This window comes from Tachysurus vachellii, chromosome 16, assembly GCF_030014155.1.
Source record: "Tachysurus vachellii isolate PV-2020 chromosome 16, HZAU_Pvac_v1, whole genome shotgun sequence".
NCBI lineage: Eukaryota > Metazoa > Chordata > Actinopteri > Siluriformes > Bagridae > Tachysurus > Tachysurus vachellii.
The window spans coordinates 18720878-18743182 of NC_083475.1; the positions used below are offsets into that span (position 1 = coordinate 18720878).

Consider the following 22305-nt stretch of genomic DNA (forward strand, 5'->3'; position numbering starts at 1 on the left):
CCAAATTTTGCTATAGTGGGATGATTAAAGAATGATCTTATCTCATAAGGACAGCTCAGCTATCTTCCTCTTCTTTTAGCAAAAGGCTCTATGTAGTGCTCGGAAGGATCGATGTCTGGATCTGGTAGTATGTTTAAAACGAATGTGGTGTAACACCTCGGCGCTATAATTATAGCTTATGTTTCTGAAGCCCGAACGCATGATCCGTGCGGCGATCCGACTGACAGTCCGATGGGCTTTAGTACACAGATTAAGATTAATCATCAGGAACAGGTAATGGTCCTGTCCTGGCACGTGAGGGGGAATAAAACACTACAAACCCATCATATAACTTGCTCTCTAGCCGTCATCTTACAGTTAAACAGAGCGAATGTTACGTGTGATGTGAAGAGAGACTTCTTGTCCAAATGCAAACATAATATGCTGTATTAAAATTACAGAACGATGACAATCTCGTACACGTTCATTATTTCTCACAGCTGAGCATTTGTTTACCTGCGAAAACAGAATATTTACAACAGGTTAAATGCAAACAAATTCCACTTTATCAATGAACCCACTGAGTATCTATTCTTTGTCTTTCTCTCTCTCTCTCTCTCTCTCTCTCTCTTTTGAGTAAGACTTTTTGTGTGAGTCTTTCCAGACCTCATATTGTAGCCATCATGCTCAGCTTCACTTTTCCATCACTTGGAATTTGGTCCTACTGTTTAGTGCTCCCTCTGTCTGTCACGCATGATGGTGTATGATGACAAATGCGAGAGAGAGGAATGAGGTCAGCGGAGAAGAGCGAGGCAGCGGCAGGTATAAATTTTGCTTCGGCGTCATTTCGTAGCCCTGGACATTAGTGTTTCAGTGCTTGGCCACGGTACAGTACATCAGGTGGATGAGTTATGGGAGAGACGACTGTTCTATTGCTCTCAGTGTTTTACCAGCTCTTGTGCTGCCTCTAACCACCAGGGGGCTGAACTGAAGGTTATTTTACAAAAATGTGATTTTTTTTTTTTTTTTTTTAGAGAGAGTTAGTTCTAGTGTCATTGACAATCTAGTCTTTTCTGTTAACTTTGTTACTTATTATAATATAAGCATATAAAATGCATACAATTTCTGCTAAAAAAAAAAAGAAGGAAAGATGACGTGGTATAAATAAGAAATAGAGAAAGTTACTTAAATGCACAGAGGTTACTCAGCAATAATAAATGGAAGAAGAATTATTCCCAAAGTCTCGTCGTCTAAAACACTTTTCAGTCAAAGTAACGAAGATTAAACCAAATATTAAAATATTATTCGATCACATGACTCCTTATAGTTACAAATTATTGATAGCTCAATGCCTGCAAATACGATGGCGCAGTGATTTATTATATTAACGAGCCCTTCGAGAACGATACTCGGATAACAGTGCTGAGACTTTGTCTGTCTTTGTGTCTCTTTATGGCCTTGTGATTTTGAAATTGTTGACGTCGTTTGGTCATAACAGGGCACACGTACTGTAATGTGGGTGATGTAGTAGCTTTTGTTCGAGATTTTAATGTTAATCAGAGTGAGACGTTTTCATATCCGTTTTTATCGACTGTCTGATTAGCTCTGAAATCTTCGGTTAATTTTCTTACTCTTAATTAATTTTTTTTAAAGAATAAGATATTGTTCTGTTTGTCATCTACATGCCGTATTTTTATGCAGTAGATCCGGCCATCTCAGCTAATCGTTCACTTTGATTTTTTTTTTTTTTTTTTTTAGTAGAATTTACCTTTTAATTCAACCTTTTATGTTAGGCCATCCTTAAAAATATTTTGGTTTGCAGTAACAGTAAAAAAAAAAAAAAAAAAAAAGAAGGGTCGGTTGGTAGGTCTATATATTTTTTTCAAGTTTCAATGTAAAAAAAAAAAAAAAAAAAAGTACAATTTTGGTGATGGTGATTACGTAGGTATGAATTTAAACAAATCAGCATATCGTGACGTCACTGACTGGGTCTTCAACCCGTGTCTTCGGTCAAACACACCATTCACATTTTTGTTGTAAAAAGAGAAACATTGTGCAGAAGTATTATTAGCTGTTATGCGTGTGTGTCCAAAGCTGCAGTTGCTGTGTGACGCGTTCCAAAAAAAAAAAAAAAAAACCTGGACACGCTCCGAGAGAAAGCCGTTAAAGTCAATTTCCTATTTTCGTTTTCGAAACTTGTGTTGGTTGGTCCGATCGATTCGTGCAATAGATTTTCGAACAATAGAATTTGTATTAGTTGTTTGAAGAGTAAAAAAAAAAAAATTGGTCTTAACGCAAATTTACAACCGGCAAGTCGGTCGGACTTAAAGCAAAAAAAAAATAATAATTTGAGTCGATCCTAAATTGACAGGGTCGGTCGGGTTACGGCAAACAAGAATATTTTTAAGGATGGCCTTAGCAGTTATTCATTTTGTTAATTGGTCTGTTGATATTAATTGTGCTGAAAGGTATGATGTGAAATTAAACTCTGGCTGAGTCATGCTGGAACGGGCCGCGTCCCTGTCAGGATAGAAACGTTTCTTCCTAGAATAAAGGGGATCAGCGAAAGGTTCTGGAGTATTTATTCGCCGTGCCGCTTCATGCCGACTAGCTCTAATTGCTAAGTGAAGGTGTTTAGTTTACAACGAAAGCTCTCTGCAGTGACATGCATGTCAGGATGGGAATAAAAGTAATCAAATTAGCTGACATTTCTGAAATCATTTAAAGTCACATTACCGGGTTACAGTATCGGGTATGTAATCGTCATCAGCACCGGATTGCATTTGTAATCTTTCCAGCGCCGCAGACAGAATCTTGTTACACCGACTCCTTCATCCTCTCTTGAGTTTATGCAGCTTGTCATGACTCAGTGCTGTGTGTTTGTAATAGCGAAGCAAGCTGCGAGCCAGAGTTCCACTGTGTGGGCCTCTGAGAGAGTCGATGAAACATTATCTGGTTTCTAGTGAAACGCCGCTGAAAATGGAGAGAAGAAGCTCTTGAAACACCCAGCGAGACTTTCAGTGCAAATCGATGGTGCGTCTGTTATCCAAAGGCAGTGGCATCAATCAGGACCGAACAGGCAGAAAGGTAAAATTCAGGTAAATAAAGAGGGAAGTTGAGGAACGGTTGTTCTGACCAATCAGAGGCAGAAAGTATCAGAGTCAGAACCGCAACCGCCAAGGAGTCTACGAGAACCGTTCCGAGCCAGCACACTAAACCTCTCCTTACATGAATACATAAACCCGCCATTGGCTGTTTGATTTATTCTTCTCATTCACTCGCACTGCGGAAAGGAGTAGATCGCAAACGAAAACCATCGTGTAAGCGAGCTGGAGATCACCCACCTTTACGAATACATAACAGAGCAAAACTACTGAAGGCTCCAATAAATCGCAAACCTCAGTGCTGAGTCATGAAGGTTTTATTCAGCTTCAAACCTCAGGCTCATTTTCACCACTGAAACCTTTTATAGGAACCTTTACAGGAACCAGGAAGTTTTGAACCGCATTTCCATTTTCAGTACTGGAACCATGGTTCCTGCATAAAATTTACCGTGACCAAGAACTAGTCGGGCGGACCTTAACGTTAACGTCACGTCAATGATGGTGCTGTGCTTTCAACTTATTTGAACTTTTTCAAAGTATTAGGTCTGTAGCACAGTTTGTGTTTATCATCCATCTCATCCAGGTTTGAACCTGTTTCGTGTGGGTATGTTTTTAAATCTTAGTGTTGAACAAACGTGTGTCCTGAAAATACGTGAAATTCTTGACATCGTGGGGACATTTGGGTATTTAAAACATAAAACACGTTTCCTTTTCGTCGCTGATGTTACTGTAAGGTTTTATTTAGTTTATTAGTAAAAAATTAGTTTAGTTTATTTAGTAATTTCTTGCTTTATTCAGTAATTATAATCATGACAACGGACGGTCCTCACAAGGATATGTTAAGACAAACATAAACGTCATTGTTCCTCTCATTGTGTGTGTGTTGTCTCTTTGTTTTCTTAGTTTGTTTACTCAATTCCTTTTGTCACACACACACACACACACACACACACAGTCTATGGTCTATGATTTATTTTGTCCCTTTTGTTTTTATATCTGCGTTTGTGATCGTCTGGATTCCTGTCGGTCTCGTCGGTCACTTTACAATTCCGTGTGTGTAACTCGTCTCTGCAGATGGAGGAGCTGTTGGGAGCAATGGAAAAGGTAAAGCAGGAGCTGGAGTCCATGAAGGCCAAGCTTTCGTCTACGCAACAGTCCCTGGCGGAGAAGGAGGCCCACCTGACCACACTGCGAGCCGAGCGCAGGAAGCACCTGGAGGAGGTTCTGGAGATGAAGTAAGAGTCTGTTCTCTCACAACATTTATTTTCAGTCCTCGTGCGGCTTTTTTTTTTTTTTTTTTTTTTTGGAAACACTAACCTGTCATGGCAGAAGTTACTATATAAACTCCTTGCTGGAAAAATGGTTAAAGGTTTGATGGGAAGTTGTAAAGCTTTGCACTGGATTAATCTCCAGATAATTACATTCTGGTTGGTCAAATTCAGGTTTCTTGGTCTTATCGTCCAGAACGCGGCGAAGCTGAACGTGTCGTAATTTATAAGACGCACGTGTTTTCTCCTCGGCAGCGTATAGTTTTTTTAAAGGATAGTGGTCTGGAGAGGCAATAAGCTCTACAGGAGTGCCACTTGTGTGCTTAAAACAGCTTTCTCCTCCCACACTACAGAGACACTCACGTGAAGTGCAATCCAAACATACAGTATATCCCACTCTCATTGTCTGTTTTCCCAGACTTCTTTTTCACTCTTTCACACACGCACTCATCTGTCACTGACTCTCAGCTCTAATCATGCATTAGTCTTATTTATGACCGACGTGTCGTAGTGTGCTACTCGTCTTATCTGTGGAAAGGAAGAAACTCCTTGACTGTGACAGCCCTTAGAAGGTGACTGTGACTCTCTGGACTTGATTAAAGGAGGCCCATGTGGCATGTTGTGAGCTCCGGAGCCTGCGTTCCTTCGTAACACACTGACAGATTAAAAGACGTTCTCGCGCGTAGATAAAACGTACGTCGATGTCCACGAGCCAGCAGTATCGTCCCCTTCTTAACGTTAATGGTACAGCGCAAGCCAGCTGGTGTACAGAGAAAATATAAAACAAGTGTAGAAACAGTCGTAGGGAGAAATGAGTCAGAACTGGCATTTTGAGGACTTTTCCAGCAATTTCCAAAGGTCTGCAGTTTCTTTGGGGAGGTGGGGGGTGGCGGCGTCTACGTATACTCAGCATTCTTGTTTTTGTTTTCTTTTTTATTTGGAGACGTGGTCACAAAAATAAAACCAAGACCCCTACCCACTTTCTGCCTCTCAATCCGAACGAAGAAAAAAGAAGCAGGATTCAGAAGCGATGTCCAAACACGGTCGTCAGAAAGCTCGGAGTTGGCTCGGGTCAGACAGGGAGCGCTGTGTATCTACTCCGCCCTCACGCTTAACCACATGCTCCCAAAAAAAAAAAAGTCTTTGCCCAGAGAAAATACAGCCATGAATGATGGCCTGATACATCCTGTATCAGCAGGAGGAAGGGGGTCGGGGTGCGAGTTGGGTTGGGTTGGGTTGGGGGTCTTTGTGGTTTTGGTAACGAGAGAAGAGCGATCATGGCAAAACGACCACCGATGAAACTCTGTTGTCTGGAAACAGACGAACCCTCAAAAGCCGACACGTGACGACGCCTACTGACCAAAACGTACAGCAGATAATGTAAAAGGCTCGATCGTTAATGAAGAGAAGCAGTAAAAAGACGAGAACTCCAACACATTATTCTATCTACATGTTTCCTCTCCATTTCACATAGTCTCACTGTCACTCTCTCTCTCTCCGTTCCCTGTGCTCCAGATGTGATGCGGTCAGATCCTGTCGTATTCCGTGCTCGTCTGATGTGGCTACGTTTTCTCACTCTGTCTGTTTTTTTTTTTTTCCCTCGCATTCTTCAATTCTTTTGTTCTTTCTCTCTCTCTCAGATCACAGCTCAAAGTCTTAGCTCAGTGTTCGCGGAGATCAGACGTCTCCCCTCGAACAAATGTTTAACTCTCATCCCACATTTGTTTGTGAGCAGGGAACATGTCCGTGGGCCCGATGGGAGACGGCTGTTGACAGGGGAATAAGTCTTAATGAAGAATTCCTCAGATGGCCGAAAGGAAGCGTTTGGCTTGCAGTGTGTCGGGACTGTTGTCTCCGGCATCGTAGCAGGAAAAGAAAGAAAGCGAGGTGGCACTTGTTAAAAAATAAATAAATAAAATCCATGCCTGTCTTTAGATAAACACTTAATCAAAAAAAAAAGCCGGTATGCCTATAAGATCAAATAAATAAGACACAGAAATGTCATTTATTCTCACCAGAATTTTAGTGTATTAGGTGTTAGGGATGTTCATTCATTGACACAAGTCACAATATGGCCAATATTATGTTATCGATTAACTATATTAATATTAGAAGAAGAAAAAAAAGAAAACACTTTCCGATATGACAAAACATATCCGCGTTCTCCTAGACATTTCCACAACACACAGATTATGATATATGGGCGTGTAAATAAAATTCTACCTTTTTGGTTCCAGAAATTCTTTTTTTTTTTTTTTTTTTTCCCAATTCATTCTATATTTATAAAGAAAATTGCGATATTGAGAAGGAGAAAAGTATCTGATCTAAAAAAAATGTATCATTCCTCTGTTCTTCTATAGTTTTGTCAATAGGTCTTTACATAATTGTGTGTATGTGTATATATATATATATATCTATATCTATATATAGATATATATATATATATAAAAGATAACACCTTTTTTTACACAGAATACACAACATTCAACCCTATGGTGGAAAAGAGGATTTAGGCAGCTGAGCCGAGGGCTTGGGAAGTAACTCGGTACAGAGCAGCAGAGCTAATTACGTGCTGTTTAAAGACTAATCGTGCTCGAGTCTTTCACACAGTTACAGCCTCATTGACTTTATGCATAATCCTCAGAGCTCACATGCTCCTATGATCTCCAGGCCAGGACTTCATGGCCTCTGACTGTTCAGGGCTTCTCAGAGGCATCATGTCAGCTTCTTGCCGCCTCACCACCCAGGCAGCGCACGTTAATCCTCCACAGCTCCTTAAACCAGCCATATCAGGTCTGAGAGAGCACCCTGGGAGAGCAAAGCCCACTGCGTTAATTAGCCTTTCACAAAGCCAGGAGGATGGTTGACATGTGAGAGAAAGGGGTTGGGGTGGCGGGGGGGAGACATGCCAGGAATGTAACAGTGATAGAAACTACAGAGCTTCTAAAGTCATCAACTCAACTCAAGCTTTATTGTCGTTCTTCCACATACACGTGGAAGTACGCACTTACAGTATGTAGATGTACATGCTGAGATGTTCCTTCTCCAACCTGCATTCTGATACTGCTGTCCAGATTGATCTGGACGTCCTTATCTGTGTCGTGTGAGTCGGTTTGTTTGTTTGGTTGTTTATGTAAAACCACTCAGCCTTATAACAGCATCGAAGATGAAGTGCTTCTAACTATCGTGACAAAATCCCTTCAAGCACTTTGTTCCCGAGCGTTAAAGCTTTTATCCCAACGTGGAAACTCAATCACTCTGAGCAAAGTTGAAGATATGCGCTAAAAGGAAAGTCTACCTCTATTTTTGCTACAAAAAAAACTAATTCCAAGTAGTTCGAAATTAAACGAGAACGTATCTGGCAACGAGACAACAATCTAAACATGAGGAAAAATTAAAGTCAAAAGTTTTGCCATGAACCTCTCCGCCTCCTGACTGGATTTGAAAAAGGAAGTGGACAACATCTGGCAGATTTGCAACAGATATGTCAAGAGGAAAAGACAAAGATTTGGCCAAGCAGTCCCATTTCAACCTTGTTATTATTACAACTAAGAGGATCCAAAAGCTGCCCAGAGGATAGGAAAGAGTTGGACGCAGTTGTAAAGGCAAAGGGTCCACATAAAAGTTACTGTAAAATATTTATTCCACGTCTCCGTTTTGAAAGGTTTCCGTTAACTCTCTATAGCAGCAGCTTTGACAGAATCGCTGGCCGGGATTCAAATTTCTATTAACGCTCCTGTTCTAATACACTCTTGTTACTATATTAACAATTTACACTTTGGTTAGGAATAAACAAATTATAAAACATGCCCAAACTTTACCAAGCAAAAATAACGAACATGATGGCGTTTTCTGTAAAGAAACATTTACGTCTGTAAGGAGTCTCTAGTGTCAGTGTTTTGTAACAGTCAGTATAGTAACTCTTTTTAGTTTCTCTGTAATGTGACACCCGGGTGTTGTTTTAGGTTTATTTGATAAAAAAGAGAGATGTTTGTGTTACCGGCTTCACCTTGTTATTGGGCTACGTATTTCGCCTTTCATAAAAACGCTACCTCAGAATAAGCTTGTTTTATTACAGAGGACAGAGAACGGAGAAAATCCCACTCTACTCTGTCTTTTGTGTCAGATCTCCCTTTAGGTCAGTCACTGGAAAGTGTGGTTTTTAAGACGGCATCGCTATAGTCGCTCGAGTATGAATCATGTCTAGAGAGAAACTGACTGCAGGCTGAATTTCAGGCTACCCGCAAAATCCTACGTCTATACGATGCAGCCTTTACCTCCGCCGTTGTCCAGGGTAATGACGCTAAGCACTATACCGGTATAATACTCCTAGACATCTTAATCATCTCTTTCTTTCCGTCACTTAATGTCTGTTATATTCTCAACATCGGATCAGATCTCATCCCACACAGCTGCATCGGGACATTTTGGGTCAAAGCCTCGCTCGCCGTGGCAGCCTGGTGGAACAGCTGTCCACGCTGAGGCTCGTCTGTCAAGTCAACGATCTCTTTATTTCCTCTCTTGGTTTTCAGAATTACTTGCAGGCTAATTTTGTGTACACATTTTTGGAGGATAGTTTGTCAGTATTAGCTCCAGTTTAGATGTGCTCATACAGATGGTGCAAAGATGCAATGTTTTTGTTTTTGTTTTTTTTTCTTCTTTAATGAGAAACTTGCTTGCAGGTTGTTTGCAGCTTTGTTTTCAGCATCGCGGCTATGCGTACGGTCGAAAAGCGAATCGCTTTACTTTACGAGGTTCTGGTGGAACGATGCTTGATTGGCTAACCGTTTAAAAAAAGTAATATAAAGAGCAGATTAGACTGCTTTAATACTCGAAAAAGTGCTTTTTATAGCAGTCTTAGCCAGTATCAGCTAACCATCCTACGTAGCTTGAGCTCTAGATTAGATTTGTTATTATCAGTAATGTAGATTACTGTACATGTAGATTCTGCTGCTCCTTTCCCTGACCTTTTAAACCCTTAGTGCACCTGTGGGATGATGTGCATCATAACATTAGCCAGTTCTCATGAATTTCTGCCCACCGATGGCACCGACCTCATAAGTAACAGGAGAACAATCCCTCATTCATAGAAATGTTGGCTCTATAATGCGGAGAGGGCAGACGACTCGAAGTGGAAAGAGTGATCGTACGGTCGACTTTTACGCATGAAACAGAACAGGAGGGAACGGAAGGGAAATGAGAAATGGATTTCACAAATAGAAATCCCAAATGCTCCTGCTCTTCTTCTTTTCTGTGTACACGTGTGTGTGGGTGTGTGCGCATGCAAGCTCTTTGGGAACGGTGAAGGTCAGAATGTCAGGATGTGGATCCATATGTCTTATCAATGGTGGGGTGAGTGCGAGGGAATTCTGGACTGCAGCGGAAAAGAACGTCCTGCCGACGGCTCCTGTTCACCGATAAATCATCTCCACTCACTTCAAGCTCCCTGCACTCAACATCCTGGCACCGACCCAATCCTACACTTATGTATCGTTCTTCCATCACAGTATCTTCTCTAACCTTATGCCTTACCCAGGGCTTGAGTCGAAGGAACAACCCCCACCCAACTACAACCCCCACCCAACCTCCATTATGTACCATTATATATGCTCCATTATTACACCTACAACCATTAAATTCGAACAAAACTCTGTTTTGTCTCTCGCTAAATAAGCTGTTGTTTTGAAAAACGGTCTTAAGATGAACTTGATTTGAGAATCATCTTTACCATGCAGCTTGTTTCTTGCATTTTCAGCACATTTCGATTAAGAGCACACACGCTTGGCTGAGCGGTTAAAACTTTCACTGGATGGCGGGGTCATTGGGTGGATTTTTCCTGCATGTTGTAAGTGCAGATGCAAACTTTATTGTAAGTGGCGTGTAATCAAGGCGAGCTCCGCTCATGTCCAAGAATTCATTTGGGTTCTTATTTATGCATGACCAGCATGCACTCATACACCTTTATCTGGCCCATATATCCCTGCCTGCTGCTCTTTAAGCAGTTTGCCTTGGCTCAGTGGCTCGCACAGGGTGCTCGAAGTGACAAGGACTCAGACGTTGGAGCGGGAAGAGGTGGAGAAAAGTAAGGGAATGGAAGGGAGGGGGGTAATAAAGCTTCATGCTGAAGGCAGGTGGCTGATAAGGTGAAAGAAATGGAAATGCAGAGAGTAGCCAGGCTTCTGGGCAAACACAGAGCGAGCTAGTCCTGCCTTCTCAAGCCAAACACAACAGACCAGTGGAGACGGTTCAAAAAGATTTCTGCTCACACCCTGTGAATCTCTCCGTGTCCCAGTTTTGCTTCAAACCCATTTACATTTTTGTGGTCAGAGCCACTTCACTACATTAACGTACGAGTCGTCGAAGCTATGGCTTTATCCGCCGTATCGTACGCACTTGGTTAAATTTACAGAGCAGAAGGTTGAGTTGAGGAAAGAAAGCTGTCGTCGGGACTCTTTTCGTATATTCTCTCTTTGTTTTTGTTAAAAAGACAATTCACAAGAAGTCTAGAGACGTCGTTTTTGTACGTCATCAGAATCGAAAGTTTGTTTTTGATCGCTTTTTTTTCTTGTTCGTTTTCTCACCAGCTTTTTACGGACTTTAGAGATTTTTAGGCCTGAGGTTTTTTTTTTTAACACTACTAATTGCAGACATGAACAGATCTGATCTCCACTCCTGGTTTCCCTTTATTACATATTTGGAAACTTCTTAATTACAGTCACTACAGAAATTATTCTATACCATTCTCTGCATCTTAAAGGTGAGGTCTCCGTTGTTTGAAAGCCAATGTTGACATTTGAAGTCACCAAAACAAACACGCCCCTAACCCAAATGGGTCCCACCCCTGTATCGATAGCTCCGCCCACACATACATACGTAACCCAGGCAACTAATGGAAAGAAATGTGTCTTTATCATAGCTGAAGGGAAGAACAATACGATTGTAGATAAACAAACAAGCAAAAATGACACACAAGCATAATCATGTAAAGGACAAAGACATATATTAGTTCTGTGTAACAAAGCAAAACCAACGTTACTCACCTATCGAGAAGGAAAAAAGCGCCTCGGCGTCTTAAGTAAAGTTGGTCACATATTCACAGATTGGAGTTTCCCGAGTCAATAACTCCTGAGCTAAACACTGTTACTACACAAAACACGGTTGTAGCTGCGTCTCTACATTACTACGATAGAAAAGAGGTGTTATTTGTGTAGTAACAGTGTTTAGCTCAGGAGTTATTGACTCAGGAAACTCCAATCTGTGAATATGTGACCAACTTCCTGCTCCTTCAGTTCTCTCCAGCGCTGGAAAGCTGATCCTATATTAACACGTCCTACTTCTTACCTTATCGTAAGTCTTTCTTTGTTTTCTTTCTTTGTTTTTATCCTCCATGTCAATGTTAAAACCGCTTTATGCGCACTGAACACTCTCTCCGCCCATTTTGACAAGACACGCCCCTTTCTGCTCATTAGCTACACGTTAGTTTTGTATTTGTTTTGTTTCTTGGCCCGACTCGGTTTTCTGAAGCATTTCTCAAACAACGGAGACCTCACCTTTAATGACATTCCATGTTAGTGTGCAACACTTAAACCTTTAGCCAATTTTCTCCTGTCTCTGTTTCTTTCCTTCACGTTATTCTGTATTGTGTTTTATTTTATTCTCGTCTGTTAACCAAATATCGACCGCCACGGCCCAAGGACCGGTAAACGCACACTGTAGGGACGACAGAAATATAAAAAAATTATTCAGAATGAATAAATAAAGATATTAATACGAGGCACATTATCGCTATCATTTGGATCGCAGGTTCTTATCTTTCATTCGAGCGAGCAATCAGATATGAAGCTCTCAGGCCAAAGAGAGCAAATTCACTGATACGAACACGAGTCGCTGCTCGGTCAGGTTCCGGGCGGTTTCAGTTAGGCTACAAGTTTGTTCATATTTTGGGAAATTATTTAAGAAATTATTCCAGGCTGGTACAAACATGGAAATGATGTCTTTAGGCAAGAGCAGGATTTAAAAAAACAAAAAAAAAAAAAACAGTCCTACATGCTTCTGAAGTCGAGACCTTTGTTAGCAATGGAACTTACTTTTAACTTTTAATACCAGGAAGAGTGTTAGGATTTCAAAACAAAACTTACTTCATATAGCATTGCATAACACTTCTATAATCCTGATAATGTTGTTGGTTTACAGCAGTGTTACTCATTGCGCGGCTCGCGAGCCTCCTGCGGCTCGCCAAGCTTTAATATGCGGCTCGCATGGCAGTAAATAATACGATGATATGATCATGTGGTTAAAATGTATTTTTCATTTAAATAACATTAAAAACAATCAGGGAAGCATAGAAAAAACGAATGTGCTCTATTACAAATAATAATATATATTTATATATATTATTTGACTCATCACTGACTCACTGCGTTCTGCGCAATAGCCAGTTTTTGGCGGCCTGCCAGAAGCTAGTTTGTGTTTCATGCTAGTTATGTTGGCTTTGTAGAAGCCAACATTCTGTTTTCCTATTTAAGCTTAGACAAAAATTTATCAAGAGTAACTCCTCCTACAGCTTTCGAGCCACATGAACCAAATTCGGATATGTTGTAGACGCTGGTCTGAAGTTTGTTGTTTTACTTTTCTAAGTGACCCGAGTACCAGTACTTCCGGTACCGGGTCTCAAAATGGCCTTTTTTCCAATAGACTCCCATTATAAACTTTGGAGGTTTATAACTCGGCAAGCTTTCGAACTATCTAAACCAAACTCGGCCAGCTCCTTTAGGGTGATACGCTGAACAAAGTTTTAAATCGGTGTGCTGACTGGCCTTTCGGTTGTGCCGCAGCCCCGCCCCCAAATATGCAAAATCAAAAAACTTTTTACAACATGGACATGTGACATATCAAAACACTCACAACAATGGGGGAACTTCCTCGTGGGTATTCTGATGATGTCACATGCTCGCCTCTACTTACCTCCAAATGTTTTGGCACCCTAGCTTTCTGTCTACTTCCAAAAGTAACACTGACCCTTATGTCCACTCGCCTCCAAAAAGCACCGGCCTTTGCGAATTCTTGCATCGTCAAAGCCAACATCAAAGTTTGTCACGACGAACTTTACAAATCTAGTTAACAACTTGTGTTTACTGTACACACACGGACTAAAAAATGGATCGAGTTCTTATCAAACAATCCCACGCACAAAATGGACAGCAACAAAGCAATGTGACAGTGACAAAAGAGGTAACTGATGGGGAGCTCGAGTAATTATTGTATTGCAATATTGTACATTGTATTTAAGAAGATAAACTATTTAAGACTGAATAACTTGGCATACTTTGCGGTGAAAGTGGCTCTCCTATTGTCTTTGTCCTATCATTGTGGCTCACATGAAAAAAATAGTGAAGACCACTGGTTTACAGTATAAAAGCAGTATATAGATGAGAGCTAGGTATATTAATGAAAGATTAGTGGTACATTAGTGTTTGCCCAAAGCAGTAACGGAATACATATTAGCTATTTTCCCGTATGGTGCGAGACGAGCGCCTGCTGAACTTCTCAATAATATCTGATCTCAAGGCAGGAAAATAGATTCCATTCCTTTATTTACCGTCCTCTCGTTTTTCCTAACTGCCCTCGATCTTTTTCTTTATCGACCAGGCTCGTTCTTTCACTGGCCTTTTCTGCTTTACGTCGTATCTTAAATCATTTGTTTTATATTAATATTATTCTCGATTTAAATACAGCTAAATAAATCTCTCAGCACGCTCGTGTTAACAAGCCCTGGAGGTGGCTTTTATAAGTTTCCTCTGATTTGTAACTCGAGTATCATTTTCCCGTCTCTCTCCATCGCCATGTCAACATGATACGGCAATCCTCTGGAAAAGCAGGAGCCTGCCGTGACCCGACATTAATCAGGTCTCGGTAACAGACAACTGCACTGACAGATTCAGAGCCCCAATCGAGAGGGAAACGGATCAAAACGGAAAATGAATTTATCTACTCTCAGGTGTTTCACGTCTCACCGGGGCCCCTTTGCTTTTCCTGTCTGAAGACGGAGACAGATGTTGCCCAGCTGAAAGAGGTCTGTTGTATCAGAGTAAGAGGATAGCCGCCCAGCGAGAACCCCCGTAGTTTCACTGTTCTGTATTGACATTAATACTGTTGTTGTTTTGACAGTAATGACTCAAATGTTAGTTCGACTCTGTGACGTGATGCACAGAGCAGGCACCAGGCAAATGGCTAGCTTATGTTTCCTGCCTCGTTTTTTTTTTTTTTTTTTTTTTTTTTTTTTTATTATTATTGCGCTCCCTTTTTCTATCTTAGACATTTGCCAGTGGAGCCTGGTTGTGTCAGTTCAAAGGCTTTAGTGTACATGTGTGCTAGGTTATAAAAGGGACATTTGGTCTTTGCGAGAACCAAACGTCTGTTTAATGATAGGAATACATAAAAATGACCGTATTGTTGCATTTGGCTGTAAAAAGGTAATAAAAGAACTAGTTTGGGCTCTTATTTATGTGCGACAGACACACAACCAGCAGCATGCACTTGCACACATTATCTGGCCCTTTTGGGTATTGACGTTAGAGTTGTGGAGGGTTAAAGTTATATACGCAGGCACGGAATAGCTCAGGCTGATAGGAGGATAGTAAAAACTGTGTTTCTCTGTCTATATATGCATTACACTCACATAAAATACACTTCCTGGCATGCACTAAGGTCTGCACATTTGTAAGAAGACATATACTCACTGCAGCTGCAACAGACACAGCTAATGCTACACAAATATTATTTAGGTGATCAACCTCTCTCTCAGCACAGTGGTGTCATTTACACTTGAGCGTGTGTGTGTGTTGCTGGTATGAGTGTATAAGGCTTTGAAGCATTGCCCAGGATTTTGGTGTCATTCTCTGGTTCAGAAACAGTTCCACAACCAAACATTTTGACATTTTTTTCCTATGATACAGATAATTACACGCAAGCAGAAACCTTCTCAATTCAAACATACTTTGCTCATGTTAGACCTAATAACTTTACATCCCAGATGTGCTGAATGTTCATTTTTCACCGGATGATGTGAAGACGTATTTATGGAAATTGTCTCGATCGGACACGGCGGCTTCGTTTCGTGTTCTTCGTGTTCTCTGTGAAGCAACCTGATTTCCAGTGATGGTTAGTGAAACCTTATTTATTCATCCACCCACTTACCCACTCTTCTACCCATCAGTGGACTCATGGTGCTACATCCAACTATCTACCCATCGGTCCTCTTATCCATTCTTGTATCCATTGACTCATCTACATATCTATTTATTAGCTAAGCACCTATCCATCCAGCCATTTAATCACGTATGTGCTGTATGAGCTTTAGTCAAAGTCTCTTACTGTACACCTACACAAAGTTCTACATGTCCAAACAAACGCTCAGCAAGATATCATACGATGCCTAAATTCTCCTGGTGCATTTGATAAACTGATGTCAGTGACACACACTTCAACGCCAGGGTTTCTGGTGGATTTAAATTGGTTTAAATCCCAAATAACATCTCCTCGTGGTTGGTCCTGTGATGTTCAGTTCATGCATGTGTATCAGTAGGTGTCTCTACACCTGATACTCTCTACACCTGGTCTCTACACTCCTCAATCCGAATAGCACACACAACACATGCTTTCCAAGCTCTACGGGCAAACATCTCAAGGTAAAACGGATAAATTCACCTCTGCGCTAGCCAAAAAAGCCCCTATCCATATGCTGCTCCACATTTCCCTGAAGCATCCTCCGGCTGCTTTATGGCGGCTGAGCCGAAACGATCTGTCTGGCCTTCGGGACAGCCAGGGATAGCGCATGCTTTCCAGATTGAGTGAGTGAGGAGGGATTCTCATCACAGTGTATGTGACTGCAGAGGGTTTCACAGTCAGGTTTTTGACTGGATACTACATACACCTCATTTTAATACTAACCGATTGTCCTTCCAACCACTTATTTGCTGAACTGCTCATCCTACAGTACAAGGTCGCATGAAGCCTAAAGCCTAGTCATGGGGATTCGGGGCACGGTTGGTAGACACCCTGGACGGTGTGCTAGTCCATCGCCGGGGACAAACGCGCACACACACACGGACAATCATTTACACACTATGGACGCTTTAGAGATGCCAAAGCTCTGTGAGGAAAAAGCGGAGGGAGCAAAACAACCCCATGCCTGGAAATGGGAAGCAAATATGCTAACCACTAAGCTAATGTGACTCTCACTATCGGATAGATTTGACCTTTATTATTAGCATTAAATTGTAGGGATTATTACGTAGTCATTCGCCTTTGATTATCAGTAATGCAGACACAATGACAACATATCTGTAGGCTGTAGACTTGCCGGGAAAACGCATCATAGGGTCTCTATACTGAAGCAAACCTCTTATTTATAGAAGAAACTGAAATACAGTTTTGTCTTTCCAGGTGTATACATGAGCAGAGCTTCAAAAAATACTGACATAATGGATTCAGGCAGGTCTAAACTCTGAGACATACTCCAGTATTAATTACATTAGCTCAGTTCCTCGTGTAAAACTAATCCAGTTTGAATAGGGCTCCATCAGACCGCTTTGTCTAGGCTTAGAGTGAAATCCCAGTCTAGGCTGAAGAGATCGCACTGTACGCACAGGGTTGTTTTTTCTTTTTTTCTTCTATATAAAGCTCAAGCTTCCAGCTCTGAAGCAGTTAAATAATTCATGCTGCCTCATTTGAAACAGGAGCTTCAGAGATGCGCAGGAACAATAATCTGTGTTCATGCACATTATTATGGCTCATCAAAAATATCACGCGTCTGTGGAACTTCCACGCCGCTGTCTTAGATTAGTTCCAGTGTGAACGCGTGTTTTATTTAACCTCAGATATTTTTTTGCAAAGTAATACGTTATCGCCGCACCGACAGAAGAAAAGGGTTTCGTGGAATGAAACGTAACGCACGGCACAGCAGCTCGGCGTCGATAAGAGCAGAAAGCACAAGGGATCAGCTGAATCTAATTGGTCTGAATAGTGTATGCTGTGTAGTGTGTGTAGTGTTCAGACACCCTCTGTTTTCTTCATGTCAGCACACTGTAGCGCCTGCTAGCTGCTCTCTAGGGAGCCCTTCACAGATGCCTCTCTTAAACACTCATTTCCCTAATAGGCCAATCAGGGAAGTATAGGATGAAGCGTACTTCTGCCTGCACGTCGGTTTCCAGCCGCTTTTTTACCGTCTGAAGAGCCTAACTCACGCATGCATTAAGACAAACTGGCAGATCTCTTGCACTTTGTTTATCCTGAGTTTCTAATAACGTTCATGCAGAGGAAACGTCTGTTTAAGGAGTGGGTCGGAGCATTACTGAAGTGTGTTTACAAAGGAGATTAAATCCTTGCTTTTGTGTACAGCTTATTCTAGCATGTTTGTATTTTTGAAATGAGCAGGCTAATGTGGAACAGTAAGCTCACTCCAAACTCCCTGTCGCTAATCACTGATGAAGCAGCTTTGTTTGCTGACAGTGCAGCGGCTGTATAGGATATGTTTGTTTTGGCTACAGGCCATACTTAGCTGTGTGCTGGCGTGTGTGTGTGCGTGTGTGTGCGTGTGTGCTTCAACGGATATCTGTTTGTGCCCCTGTGTATTGAGAGCAGCTGTGTGAATGGATGTGTGTGAAAGTTTTTTAGGGCTGTGATGAGACAGAGCTGCGGGGTTCAGCCTCCACAGGAGGACCTGACTCCAGTCTCTCCATCCACTTCAAAGCTTCCTCTGTATGGAAGTCAAGGTCAGACCTGTCCTCCATCATCCCTCATCCTTTCTCCCTCCTTTCACCTTTCTCTTCTCTCGTTCCATCCGGACCAGATTCTCTGCACACAGTACAGCCGAGCTAAGTGGAGCGATTGACTTGTGGAGAACTTTATTAAGCCCTGAGAGAAAACCATCCATCCATCCATCCATCATTCTCTCTCTCTCTCTCTCTCTCTCTCTCTCTCTCTCTCTCTCTCTCTCTCTCTCTCTGTCTCTCTCTATCTATCTCTCTCCCACTCCCCTTCTCTCTGTCTCTCTCTCCCTCTCTCTCTCCCATCCCCATTCTCTCTCTCTCTCCCATTCCCTCTCTCTCTCTCTCTCTCTCTCTCTCTCTCTCTCTCTCTCTCTCTCTCTCTCTCTCTCTCTCTCTCTCTCTCTCTCTCTCTCTCTCTCTCTCTCTCTAACCACTCATTGATGTTATTCCTGTTCTCTGAGGATCTTTCCAGTCACAACGTTCTACGATTGTGGAGTCAAGTTCATCCTGGATAATACGTGTTAAACATCATCACAGTAGTTTTTATTATGTTTCATAATACGCAGATGCGTCTCCAGGAAAGTCGATCTAGCGTTCTGTTTCCGAGAGGGACTCAGCAGGCGGAGAAAGGGATAAAAACCCCTATTCCCTCTTGACGTCGGCAGTGTATAATTTGGCACGTAGATATGTTTAAACATTCCCAAACCTACCGTCTGTTGCATTACAAACATCAGCTGAGTCGAGTTCTGGTCGACTGTAGTGCGAATTTTACACAGCGTATTAATTAACGTTGAAGGAATGACAGATGAATTAAGAACACACAGATATGTGGAAGTGCAAAGATACAAATCTCCTGCTTACTACAGCATATTGAGAGAAAATAAACACGCCAGGCAGACTTGAATAATAATTTGATTTGCAATGTAAGAAGAAACATGAAACTCATATCCCAAATATTGGCCAACGACTTGCTGAGTTTGTGCCGAGGGTAAAAACGTGCTACTTTAGACACAGACGGGGATAATAATGTAGCTAGTTTCCTTTTAGACTCTCGTGCCCTCGTTTATTTTGCGTTAGCGAAGGCTTTTTAGCCTTCAGTGTGATTTCAGCATGAAACATTAGTAACCAGTGCCACATCTTAAAGTGGATAAAGTAGCTAGACAAATCGAAGTGTCGAGACATTGCCTGTTTGTGTCGAAGACAAGATCGTAGATAGTTTGACTCCTAACCCTAAGGTTGTGGGTTCGAGTCTCGGGCCGGCAATACCACGACTGAGGTGCCCTTGAGCAAGGCACCGAACCCCCCAACTGCTCCCCGGGCGCCGCAGCATAAATCGCTGCCCACTGCTCTGGGTGTGTGTTCACGGTGTGTGTGTGCACTTTGGATGGGTTAAATACGTATAGAGAACATATTCTGAGTATGGGTCACCGTACTTAGACGTACGTCACGTCACTAGACTATCAGTCTATGAAACATCATTAATCTGCCAATCAGCAACAGAGGACACCGTATTCACTGTGTATGTGACGTCGATCACAACATCGCACACATAATAATAAAATATCATTTCAGCGAATAAAAGCCCAGGTCTTAATTCAGATGTACTTAAATGCAGCACATTTAATTAGCACTTGAGCCTCTACTGCTAGATTTGCCGAGTGATTTTTTACTCAGTGCTGTTCCTCTGGCTCTGGATCCTCTGTGGAGAAATCAATCTATTCAGGGAGGCTCCGGTTCCCTCCCTCTGTCCCCGCTGTGGGAGAGTCGTCTTTGATCGTAGACACCATTTTCTTTTTTTTTTTTTTTTTTTTTTTTTTTTTTTTAATTAAAAAAAAAAAAAAAAAAAAAAAGCTTCTGCATGCCTTTTCCTTCACTTCTCTGGTTTCAAGTGGCCAGGACCCCCACGCTCCCCTTCCTATGCTTGTCTGGATTTCATGCGAGTACCTGTGCAGATTAATACGGTGCCTGGAAAAGGTGCCTCAGTCAGTCTGTCTGTGTCAACCTAAAAAATGTGGTTTGGAGGACATGAGCTACTGATTCCTCAGTCATGTGCCTCGTTTGCATAGTTTTGCTCGCCTTAGCAGTAGCATTCCTGACTGGATACGTACACCTTCATATCTTTCCTCCCTTCTTCCTTTCCCCTCTCTTTATCTCGTTTTTGACTGTTCTCTCAGCTCAGCCTCCTCTTTGTCTGGCTGCGCCGTCCTGATTTCCTTTTGTCTTTGCAGTTCTTTGTGTTCTGTTTCTCCCCTCAGTACGGACGCCTGGCTGCGACTGAGAGCTTTGTAAATCGGAACATGTAAGTGCTTAAAGATCCCATTTTCTGCAAGGCACGATCGGCTCACTGATCCCCGACAATGAGAACACATGTCGCCTACAAAGAGGAGACGTGTCTCACCCTACGCTCTGCAGAGCCTTTCATCCCAGCATCTGATAAACCACAGGATAGCAGGATGGGGTGTGTGTGTGTGTGTTTGGGGGGTGCGTGCGTGCGTGTGCGTGTGTGTGAGTGTGTGAGTGTGTGTGTGCGAGTGTGAGTGTGTGTGTGTGAGTGTGTGTGTGTGAGTGTGTGTGTGCGAGAGTGTGTGTGCGAGAGTGTGTGTGTGCGCGCGTGTGTGTGTGCGCGCGTGTGTGTGAGTGTGAGACCTCTGAGGCTTATCCTCTAATAGCAGTCCAACGGACAGTTCAGCTTGGCTTAGCAAATTACCCATGATCCTGCACGGTGTCCCTGTTTATACAGCCATCTGAGCCAAACTGAAACATCGAGCGCTCACAAGAAACAAAGGCTACAAATAATTGATTAAAGCCAATTGATTTATTGGTAAAAACCCAATCATGACTTTCATCCTAATTATTATGTCTATAAGACTGATGGCTTTAAAATGCAGCGCCTAAGATCTATTAAGTTCTTTCTTTCTTTCTTTCTTTCTTTCTTGTGGTGTGTGTGTGTGTTTCTTTGCTCTTCCTCACAATCACTTGTGTATGACATACAGTAAGTCACTTCTTATAGTAGAATTATTACGCCTCTTTGCGTCTCTATCTCAGATGGGTTTGGATCCCGTAGACAGATCTTCCAGTTCATCCTAAAGGTGTTCAGCGGTGCCGAGTCAGAGCAGGACACTCGAGTTTCTTTACTCTAACCATAAGCTCTTCACGTGTCTCCGTGAAGTGTGCTTTGTGCACAGGGGCATTGACGTGCCAGATCAGTGTTTTAAGGGATGTTTTAAATTTACTGCATAGAAAACCTCGATATATTTGTTTGCGCTTCAGACCTTTTGAAAAGAAATAGCCATGGCCGTGATTGACAGGCGTCTACGTTTGACCTCCGTTAGAACACGGCGCTAAAACGTTCTTTCGATTGAACCGGGTTTATAATAAATATCATCCAGCACCATCACACACTTAACAGATAGATGGACGATGCACTGGATTCAAGGATCTGCTGCAAATCAGGGCAGATATTTCTGATTTCTTCTCGTACTCTCAACACATTCGAACTTTGCAACCGTGCTTGAAAATAATGGTACCTCCCCGATCACAGGTGCAGCAGGTCGTCACCAGGAATCAAAATGAGCCGGTGACAGGAGATGGGTTTTGTCCTCACTAAGGCTTTTAATAATTCCTTTAAACCATAGTTGTTATTTTAGGGATATTTCTCAGTGTTAATAGATACACGTTGTTCTGTATCAGCCTGCTCACACTCACTGGAAACACCGCACACACACACACACACACACACACACACACACACACACACACGTACACACACTGGCCTTCTGCAAACATTTCACTACACATTGGGGCTTTCTGGTTTTGTTATTTTGGTTGCATTTTTATTTTAACTTTGCTTACGCCTCAGGAAAATTAAATATTGACTTTTTGCGAAGCCCCGGCTGATTTTGCTCTGAGAGAGAGAGATCGACTGTTCAGGCTTTTGGATGTGGTAGATACGGGTTATCCCCCCCCCAACTCTTATCGTTGTTTGTGAGCATGTCTGAACAGCGAGTGTGCACATTAGTGTCACACAGGTGACTTTAAATACCCTGTTCACACAGTGTGCAGTCATCTTACCACAACTCCAGACAGGGTTCTAGTCCTATCCTTCCTTCAATACAGCTAAATGTTCTTCCCCATTTCTTCCTCATTATTATATTATAAGGAAAATTGCTCCGGTTCTCTTTCTGC

At 42.1% G+C, this 22305-nt stretch overlaps 1 protein-coding gene across 4 annotated transcripts in view; it reads left to right on the forward strand.

The window, feature by feature from the left end:
• erc1b (ELKS/RAB6-interacting/CAST family member 1b) overlaps nucleotides 1-22305 on the forward strand; it is a 209838-nt gene that overhangs the window by 108077 nt on the left and 79456 nt on the right. For all 4 annotated transcript variants that reach the window (XM_060889071.1, XM_060889072.1, XM_060889073.1 and 1 more), the window contains one exon: nucleotides 4158-4318. In XM_060889071.1, coding sequence (XP_060745054.1) covers nucleotides 4158-4318 — 161 coding nt within the window. The remainder of the gene's footprint in view (nucleotides 1-4157; nucleotides 4319-22305) is intronic.